At 33.9% G+C, this 11,164-nt stretch overlaps 1 protein-coding gene across 1 annotated transcript; it reads left to right on the top strand.

Moving 5' to 3' along the window:
* Positions 1-661: 661 nt before the first annotated feature.
* LOC576670 (myosin-2 heavy chain-like) lies at positions 662-11,031 on the top strand. Its single transcript, XM_030976985.1, has 22 exons — positions 662-808; positions 1,086-1,226; positions 1,655-1,762; positions 2,257-2,397; positions 2,776-2,817; positions 3,130-3,234; positions 3,471-3,575; positions 4,028-4,132; positions 4,442-4,516; positions 5,086-5,190; positions 5,847-5,951; positions 6,224-6,373; positions 6,922-7,026; positions 7,471-7,575; positions 7,839-7,919; positions 8,406-8,531; positions 9,079-9,204; positions 9,431-9,556; positions 9,783-9,908; positions 10,264-10,389; positions 10,616-10,741; positions 10,996-11,031. The coding sequence occupies exons 1-22, from the start codon at positions 662-664 to the stop codon at positions 11,029-11,031; spliced, it is 2,412 nt and encodes an 803-aa protein (XP_030832845.1).
* The last annotated feature ends 133 nt before the right edge of the window (positions 11,032-11,164 follow it).

Below are 11,164 nucleotides of genomic sequence, written 5' to 3' on the forward strand. Positions count from 1 at the left end.
CGTTTAGCTATTGCCTTATCGAAACTTCGAGTAATATTAACTTTTAAAACGTTAATTCTTGGAAATCATTGAACGGAAAAGCAAACTACGTGACATTGCAGGTAATATGATTTCGTTTTGTTTAATTTTCTATGCTTTTCAGGTGAAAATATAAAGGCCCTAAATACCACGAATTGTCCATTTTCGTTTATGCGTACTTTGCATAGCCAAATTTAATATGTTTCATTTTTTTTAATTATTGATACGATTTGTGTTCTACAGTGATAAGTGTGAAATTGAGCTTTCTTGTTTTGGAGTATAATATATACATATAAATGTATACCGTCGATTCTATGAAATGGAGATGATGATGGTGATGATGATGTCGATGTCGATGATGATGATGATGATGATGATGATGTTCAATGTGACCCTGATAATGATGATGGCGGTTTTAATGATGATGGTGGTGATGATTATGAAGAGGATGATGAAGACGAAAATGATGTTGTCAACGATGATCATGATGATGACGGCATTGCTGGTGGTGGTAATAATTAATATATAAGTTAGTAATATAGTATCAAGGTGTGGTGCTGCTGGTGGTGCTACTACTAGTACTACTACTACTACTTCTACTACTACTGATACTACTACTTCTGCTATTTTTGTTCGTTTTAGAATGAGTGTCACAGTGAAGCAGAAGAAAAACCTTCCTCTTCTACCAAGTAGACTGAGGAAGATGGGCGATACCATCTTGCCCCACACGAAGGGACAGCTGAGTGCACGACCTGCGGATTCATTCAAATCACAGAAAATCCGTGGCGAAGTAAGAAAAAGAAACCATATAGAAGAACTATGATACAAATTACATGTAAAAAGATATAGGTTGAGAGAAAATAGATAGACAAATAAATACTTAGATAGATAGAGAGAGGGGCGCGGGGGTGACGATGTATACAATTAATGTACACAATAACAAAACACAGAAAAAACGAACTCATTAAAAATTAATGACTATAAAAGGGCTATTATGTCATCTTGTGTAAACCCAAATCAGAGGCATAGAAACTAACAAAATATGTTGTTATACATTGCTCTGGCAGCACGTGACACTACTGCTGACATTCCTTCAAGAATCTTTTGATCTTGCGCCTACCACCACCCCGGCAGACATGGTCTGTAAACTGAGACTGAAGATGTCCTCTACAGACAACAAGATCAAGAGAATGGCAGAGCAACTTAAGGTAACTACAATTAGCTCGAGATATGAAAGGTTGAAATCAGAAGTCAACAATTATATCCTCTGTAATAAATACAGTGAAAAAATTACATTTCATAACTTTCACCGCACGTTTAACAAAATCATGGATGAATATTAGATGATGATTTCTCTTTTCACCCATCTTTTGGATAAGGTGCAGATTTATGTGAAACCTCGTATCACCCTCGTAGTTCAAAATTGCACATCTAGTTGTTCAAAAAGTATATTTTTTGTTAAGCTTTCACAACTTTCACAAGTATGCCTCTTTAATTGTTATATTACTTTAAAGGTCATTTCCCTCTCAATTTGCGTCTCACTCCTTGCACTCTCATTTGTTTCTTTTCTCTCTACATCATTTTAAATCTATCTCTCTTTAAGGACCATGATGTTCTCTTGTTTGACGTACAAGAGGAGCTCAACCTTGGTTCCGAGGTCAATTCTGTCAGGACTGCACGAGCCTTCAAGAAGTACATTAGATCCTCAAAAGAGCATACCGCTTACCTTGAGAAAACCATCAAGGTAAATTGGAGTTAGAATTACAATATGGTCTTTAATTTATCCTTTGTGCAGTCATCAATCAGGTTGGCCTAAATTGAGACTTAATAAATTGAATATTATTCCCATATCTAGTTTCGTGTTTTGAAGCAATGTCCGTATTAAAAATGCCTAAATTAAATCAAAATCTCAGGTAGATGTTAACTTATTCACGAAAAGCATTCCATAATCGCTAGTAGTTAAAACCGATGATGTCAATTCCCAGCTGAATTCCCTGGTAAGCTTGGGTTGCGATTCACAATATCATCATTCATGAAAAACAAAACAAAAAACGATGCTATTCGAGTTCGGAAGAAAAAAATAACATATAGGTAAGTCATATGTTTTCTATCCTTATAAGAAAATGCACATGCAGTTTATCTGCAAATAAGAGATATCTTAGTTCTGCATTCTGATTTCCAACAAAACTTTCATGTAATTCCAAAGTTGCTTTAATCTTTTTCCATCTTTGATTTCAGGGTAATGAGGCACTCTTGAAGGCCTGCAAAGAGATCGCTGGAGTATCCGGTCACCATGCTCCTGCTGGCCTAGCTAACTATTTCAGCTCCACATGGAGCCGACAGCGCCACGTCATCTCAAAGCTCAACAACACCATCCAGGTAAAATTCACGATTAAATAAGATATTAATTTGTCTGAGATTCGAAGTGTGCCATTGATGTCCAATTGTCCATCACCTGTTTTGCTTTTAAGCCCTACTGTAGTTGCTTTGAAGAATTCAGCTAGGAATATAAGGCCAAGTGCCAAAATGCTAATAGGTGTTTAAAATTCCTATTCTGTTAATAACAAATGGAATTCTGAAAAGCACAATAAAATCCAGTCAAGTGAACAATTTTACCTTTACGCCTTAATCGGTAAAGAAACTTTTTTTCTTTCTTCTTTTTTGTATAAATATTTTCTAAATACTTCTTTTTCCATTGTCATAATGATATCCAATGTTATCTTGATCTTTGATTTTTTTTATATATATCTTTTTTAGGACTTCAAAGACTCCAAAGCTGACCTAGAAGAGTCTATCCTGGTAAGACCACAACTAAAATGGACTAAAATAAATTTTAAAAAAGAACTCATGCAGTTTATTAGCACAAAAGTTTATTTCAACTCTTATTTACAATTGTAACTTAGCGTGGTTGCTCGTAAATAACGTAAATCCGGAATATGATTGAAAGTGATCTAATGTAAAAAAATAAGAAGGAAAAAAAATCATTAAATCTCTTCAATTGCAGTGGTATAAAGTATGCGTGTGCCTATACAAGTAAATTTATTTGCAATATCTTTTTATTAAAGGATGTATTATAGAAAGTAACTTTCAGGACTTAATTTTCTTTGTTAGAATGTCCAAGATCTTGAGAGGACGAAGACCAATCGTATCGTCGAACTTGAGAATGAACTGGACGATCTCAAGACCAGGAACAACTATCTGGCCCTTGACCTGAAGGTGATATATCATTTCTGACGTTGGCAACGTATAAGGGGGTATTAACAAACAAACAAACAATGGTGGAGGTATTAACAAACTAAACAGAAGAAGCCATATAAAATACATGATTTAAAGCAGTTGTTATTTCATAGGATTACAGCAGCTTTGTGTCAGAACCTTCTGTGCTTAGTGGCTTTATAGTTCCTTTCATTATAAATTACGTGCTTGATACAATTTTATTTTCTACTTTATAGCAAGCCCAAAAAGAGCGCAATTCAGCCACCAAACTTGTCAGTGACCTAGAGCACAAGATCCGTGATCTTCAAATTGGCAATGACAGGAAGGTGCTTCAAACTGAGGTATATAGGTTGATCATATCAGAAAATTAGGGGGGAAACAATGCAACAGAGACATCTATAAGGCAAAGGGGGTGACAGAGTAAATATTATAATGAACATCATAAAAGGGGCAATGAAAACAACGACCTATTAGACAACATCATTACATTATGCAAAACAAATCGGGGAAACCCTATAAAGAATATTCACTGAGATAGTTACATCTACATGTACATGTATATTTAAAAAAGTGGTATTTTGATAACAAATAAAATATAGAGGCTAAGAATTCATCTTTAAATACTTTAACTTATTTCTCATGAAACTTATCAAAATTAATCTTGATAAAATATTTGCACTTTTTGTAGACTAATGATATTAAAGCTAAATGAATGAATGAAGCCAACTTGAGTATGATTACCTCAATTAAATTATGCTAAAGTTTATAATAATCTTTTTTTTTTCTTCTTCAGTGTTTGCTTCAGCGCTACGAGGAAGCCGGAGAGGTTGTATTGAACCTTCAATCTGAATTGGATGATACCAAACAACTCAACCAGTTTCTCAATTTACAGATCAAGGTATGGCAATTATCTCATTAACAAATTACAAACAGTCACAATAAAATGTATACAGCCATGAGTCATCAAGGCAATACTGCCATGATCAACATATTTACTTTGAAATAGGAATACGACTGATGACAAAAATAATGTGTAATTCAAAATGATAATCAATAACATTATTTCTAATTTAAGCCGAATTCGATCCAGTTTGTAAGGTTTGCGAGTAATTTTTTTATTTGGAGTAAGTATGATTTCGTCACTGATTTGTGCACCCGTGCAATATAGACAAATTGACAGTACATATCTTTATATTCCAACCCGCAGGCCCTAGATAATGCTAAGGTCGATGATGATGCCAATTGGGAGCAAGAGAGGAAGGAACTGGACTCAAAGATTGAGGTAAACAAATGCATATTAAAAAAAATATATATTTAAAGTCATTCTTGGAAATCAGTATATTATTTCATACACACAAGTCCCGATCTGCAATCATTCTAAAGATGACTTTTTATACATTTTCAGAGCCTCCGAACAGCTGAATTTCAGGCAAACGCTCAAGTCTTGTCTCTGAAACTGGAACTTGGAGAAGTGAAAGTTCAAAAGGATGACGCGATTGTAGAACTGAAGGTATTACTAAATTAATTTTGTTCTCCCTTTTTGAAAAAATAAGTACAAATTACAAATTGATAATGAAAGAAAAAATGAAGTGTGATAAATACTCAAATATAAACATATTGTGTATGTTAAGAGCAATTTAAATACACCTTACTAACTCTTCAAAATATCATCGATTATGGTGCTATTAGTAATGAAAACATTATTATTGGCATTTATGATAATAATTGTATTCATAGTGATAACTATATTGGAAATATTAATAGATGAAGAAGTCTAAAAAAAAAAAAAAAAAACACGAAGTATTATTTCTTAAAATTAATTTACCGACATTTTATTCATTTGTTTAATAGAATCTACAAACTAGCGAGCCCAAGAAAGACAATCAGATCTTGGAGCTGGAGAAAGAAATCGCCGTCTTGCAGAAACAGAAACAAGAATTGGAGACAAACCTTGAGGTACCATTCAACATCAACCAATCTAGTCGTTCTAGGATGATCGATATATATTTAAAAAAATAAAAATGGAGGGGGGGGGGTTGAATGATAGATAGAGCTAGAAAGGAGTCGATAAAAACATTATTTACTGAAAATGAAATCGTGTGTGAAAAAGAGTTAGGGGGAGGGAGGGGCTTTAGAGAGGGAAAGGCTTGATTGATATCATCTCGAAATATGTGAAATGAGGCGGTGTCACACAGTAAAATCCCTTAAAAAATAATCCCTTGAAAAAAATCCTTTCAAGAGAGAATTTTCTTGCTTCATTAGAGGATTTTTAATGGAATAATTGGTGACAGACAGCAATTAAGAGGATAACTAAAATCCGGATAACTAAAATCCAGATGTTTTGCCTCTGTGTGACACCGCCTATAGATACACATCTTGAATGCCTTTTTTGTTTGTTAATCAACTCTAGACACATCACAATACTGCAGAGTTCTCTCGGAAGAGCGCCTATAACTTCACCACACCAAAGGTATTATTTTCATATAATTTATATGATTTGTTTATATATGATAAACTTTTTTTCCGATTTAAAAGAAGTCCATCTCCAATTGAGTATTCTTAATCATGAGATATGAATATAATATTCTCTAACTTTTATCTTTGATATATAGGCGCATGATCGAACAGAGAGCAGGGGCGACAGCCTTGTTTTGACCTTGCAAAGGAAATTCTCTGACTTGGAGCAGGAGAAGCAAGATCTGACTTCAAAACTCCAGGTAAAATAGTGTTTTATTCCTGTGCACCATAAGCACAACTCAAGGTACTAATGCAAAGACCTAATGTAAAAGATCGTTTTTCTCATCTTGTCTTCATTAATTTGAGGGATAAGCAGCTCTTTTCTGTGGGATATATTTAATATCCCCATAAAATGATTATGTTTCAGTTTTTTGCTTTCAATGTAGTTATAGTCAATCAAAAGTTAAAGTCCATTTTGTACTACACGGATGAGTGATACATCGACGCGTTATCCTTATTTGTCTACTTGCAGCGCATGCACCAAGAGAAAGATGATCTGATCTCACAGCATGAAGCAGCTATAACTCGGGTTAAGAAGGAGAAAGATGATCTGATCTCACAGCATGAAATAGCTATAACTCTGGTTAAGAAGGAGAAAGGAAACCTAGCCATACTACATCAGGTAGATACAGATTTTGTTTCCATATTAACTTAAATCAATAAATTCCAACATAGAGTATGTGGTACAGAAGAAAAAGGTACAAATTATCTCTTATTTTCTTTTGGCATGTACATGTATATATGGGTAATGAGAAGAAAAAGAGAAACAAAAACATACCGCCAAAAATATTTGAATCTAAACGTTTGATGTTTCCAACGTGTTACGATGCAGATCAACGAAGTTTATATATATATATATATATATATATATATATATATATATATATATATATATATATATATATATATATATATATAAATATATATATATATCTTTTTTAAAGTGTCATCTCGTAAGTATGCATTTAGAGTAAAAGCAAAGTTGACCAAAACATACATATCGGAAATAGACGAAAACTGTCGCTAACATGTAACCTTATTTCATCTTTTCTTTAGCCTTGCGGTGAACTTTGAAGAATTGTCATAATATATGCAGTTGCCAAAAGCACCTTTATCTACTGACTTGCATAAAGTGTTTTATATGTTTTGTTATTTTCTTTGTCGTTACAGGGTTTGATAGATGAACGTCAGGAATCCATCACTCTGATCCAGCGATGTTCCGATGAGCATGAGTGCTCGGATCTTCTTTTAAGAAGAACTACAGAAAGATTGCAGGTAGGAACAAAATCAATCAATGTGGTCATTTTCTTATTTTATTTAATCTATCTCATTGAAGTCTTGTTAGAACATCTTTGGCTTAAGAAAGAATCCGCTTGATTTTAAAGACAAGTACAAGATGAAAGATTACGGAGAATGACAAGAGGAACATAAGAAAAAGAAGAAACGAACAAGGGACGAGAAAAAATAAAGAAGAAGAAACAAGAAATCTATATAAATGAAGAAAAAATAAAAAGGAGAAAGGAAGAAGAACAAAATTATAGAAGAAAAAAAAGAGAAAAAGAGATAAAAAGGGAGAAATATGTTTTGTTTTTTTAAAGGTAGAAGAAGATGGTTTATCGCTTAGCAGGCCTTGGGGGGGGGGGGGTACATGTAGTTCTTTTCACGAGCAAAATGTAAATCCTTATCCTAATTAACATTGTTGCCATTGCTTTGCTACAGTCCGCACTGCGAGAGAAAGAGATCCTTCTGACAGAAAACATCGGTCATGCCAATGAGGTTTCTCACCTGAAGTCAAAGCTAAAACATCTAAAGTCCAAACTAAAGGTAAAAAGACACAACAGAGATATTAAGGAATATTATCCACCATAGACACTCACTCATTTTCAATACTTCTTTAAATCGTAAGCAATTTATATTGGGATATCGAAATATCATTAATAGTTTTCAATCATCATAATTTCTGACAGAAACATCATGATCCTTCAAAGTTAAAATCTTCAATAAAATGTACATATGCATGTATTATGGTTGATTCTTTGATAGAATGTATACTCTTCACTATTGATATTTTCAACATTTTATTTCAGGAAAAAAAGGAGAAACACCGCGTGAAGACCCAGCATACCTCTCGCAAGGAGAAGGTGGTCAACGTAGTCGTGGTCCAAGAAGTAAATTTTAGTTTTAGAGATTATTTATACCGCTTGTTTATTAATTTAAAACTTTAAACAATCGTTTCTTTAAAAAATAGTCGGATATAAATGATTTTACAATAATTAGTGACAAGAAAAATAAATGAAATTATAATAAAATGGAAAAATAATCATGAGTTTTCTCCACTGACAATACATGTAAACGCGACTTTTTAAAAATTTATAGTAAGCCTACATTCGCAAATCTTTAATTAACGTTTTCCATAACGCAAATTCAAAGTCTGTATATCTTTACTTAAATGTTCGTGCATTTCCCCCGGACACAATAACACTTTCCCGAATTCAAACTATTAAGGAATACAACGTTTTGCATTCAAGTCGGGGCAAATATGATTTTACATATAATTATGTTTACTATACCCTATCGATACAATTTGGTTGGTCCGGGCTCACGGGTTTTAAGTGGACAATCAGCACACTGATGTGGACTATGATCTTTCACAGGACAACGAGGAAAAGATAACAGCCATGACTCAAGATGCTGAGAAGCTGCGAGGAAAGATCGCTCACTTGAAAACCAAAATGGCCGACATCTACACAGAACTCGAGCAGAGTCAACAAGATTGTCAGGTAGCTTGGCCAACACGAGAATATTGTCAAGAATTAGATTACTTGTAGGATTCTTCTGAGAGCACAGAGAACATTGTTACTTTCTGAACTTCGCTTCCGATTTATTCTAAACTCATCAAAAACATTATGTTCATTAGAATTAAAACAAGTACTACCACCCTCATTAATGGGATTCATCAGAATAACCTCATTTGTTATGAAAGTGAGAATTATAAAGATAGCTGTGTATCAAATAAAATAACAAAATGTACCGCTAACCCATTTCCCCCTAGCCTATAAGCTTTATAGAGAAAAGGGTAGATACTGATGAGTCTTCTCAATACCCAGAAATAAGCAAAACGGGGTGATTTCTTGTAGGTTTCTTCTAAGGAGAGAGATGTACTTGGGCTTCCTGTATGTTATCCTCTGCAGATGTTATTGATATTGGGGGATGGGCAGACGTCGCCTCCTTCCTTTGCAGGCTACGCCATCGGAAATTATCATCAGAAATTGAGTATTTCATGATGTTTATTGCGCGATGTCTTTTTTCTTCTCTTGTGATCAACAGGGGGCGGAGGAAAGGTTGTCCAAAGCTACCCAGCAACTCAAGGAGTTCGAAAGTCGGATGGAAGTGAGAAAGAAAGAAAAGGACAAACTTTCTTCTAAAATTAAAAACATCCAGAAGGATAAGAAGGTAAGTTAAATTTTATGTTTAAAAAAAAAAAATCTGTTCCTTCTTTCATTTGCAGTATTGGTATACTTATTTGTTAGGATTTAGCAATATGATTTTAAAACAATGTTCATCTATATGAATTCATGAAATTATTGTAAGTGTATTGTTCGCAGGTTCTTCGATTGTCAATCTCCATCTGTTTCTTTGACACAAATATCAATCCAGTATTTATTCTTATTTGATGTAGGAACTGGACAATCAATTAACAGCTGTGAATGAAGAGAAAGAACATTTCCAATCTCGCGCTGACAGAATGGAAGAGGGGAGAGATGATTTGTCGGCTCAGCTCAGTGAGACTCGCAAACAATACCAGGTATAAACACTCATGATGATTACTAGGTTTATTTAATACCAGTTTAATGTAATGACAATATCTTCGAAAGGTTAAGATGAGTTAAACCTAAAATGATATTGAAAATAAATTTATAGACAATCTTGTGCCTTCAGGTGAATAAAGAAATTCCATGGTTTTCGTTTTCTCTCCAGCTCCTTATCTGTTTAATGTAGATTTACTGTGCAAATTGAATTCATTTTGATAGGAATTGGACGAGGGATTCGCGGCTGTGTATGCGGAGAAACAAGAACTGAAAGTTCGTACTATCTGCTTGGAGAATGAGAAAGACGAACTTTCAGCTCAGCTCAGTAAATGTCTCCAGCAATATCAGGTATACAAAATACAAAACCACAAGTCAAAATGTGCTTTTTATTTAAAGCCTGCATTAAACACAACCTAAAATAATGGAAAATAATAATACTAATAACAGAAGGACAAGAAGGTAAGTTAATCTTTATGTTTAATAAATAATAATTCTGTTCCTTCCTTCCTTCATTTGCAACTTATTGGGATACTTATATGTTAGGATTTAGCAATATGATTTTGAATCAATGTTCACCTATGATAAAATATAATGAATTCATGAAATTATTTTAAGTGTTTAGTTCGCCGGTTCTCCGCCTCCTAATCTCCATCGGTTTCTTTGACACAAATATCAATCCAGTATTTATTCTTATTTGATGTAGGAACTGGACAATCAATTAACAGCTGTGAATGAAGAGAAAGAACATTTCCAATCTCGCGCTGACAGAATGGAAGAGGGGAGAGATGATTTGTCGGCTCAGCTCAGTGAGACTCGCAAACAATACCAGGTATAAACACTCAATCATGATTACTAGGTTTATTAATATCTGTTTAATGTAATCACCATATCTTCGAAAGATTAAGAAGAGTTAAACCTAAAATGATATTGAAAATAAATGCTTAGACAATCTTGTGCCTTCAGTTGAATAAAGAAATTCCATGGCTTTCGTTTTCTCTCCAGCTCCTTATCTGTTTAATGTAGATTTACTGTGCAAATTGAATTCATTTTGATAGGAATTGGACGAGGGATTCGCGGCTGTGTATGCGGAGAAACAAGAACTGCAAGTTCGTACTATCAGCTTGGAGCAAGAAAAAGACGAACTTTCAGCTCAGCACAGTAAAGGTCTCCAGCAATATCAGGTATACAAGATACAAAACCACAAGTCAAAATGTGCTTTTTTTAAAGCCTGCATTAAACACAACCTAGAAAAATGGAAAATAATAATACTAATGACAGAAGGACAAGAGGGTAAGTTAATTTGTATGTTTTTTAAAAAAATATTTCTGTTCCTTCTTTCATTTGCCGTATTGGTATACTTATTTGTTAGGATTTAGCAACATGATTTTGAATCAATGTTCACTTATGATAAAATATCATGAATTCATGAAATTAGTGTAAGTGTATAGTTCGCCGGTTCTCCGCCTCCTAATCTCCATCGGTTTCTTTGAAACAAATATCAATCCAGTATTTATTTTTTATTTGATATACATGTAGGAACTGGACAATAAGTTAACTGCTGTGAATGAAGAGAAAGAACAGCTTCAATCTCGCGCAGAAATCAT

Source organism: Strongylocentrotus purpuratus, unplaced genomic scaffold (genome assembly GCF_000002235.5).
Source record: "Strongylocentrotus purpuratus isolate Spur 01 unplaced genomic scaffold, Spur_5.0 spur5_scaffold_9, whole genome shotgun sequence".
Taxonomy (NCBI): Eukaryota; Metazoa; Echinodermata; class Echinoidea; order Camarodonta; family Strongylocentrotidae; genus Strongylocentrotus; species Strongylocentrotus purpuratus.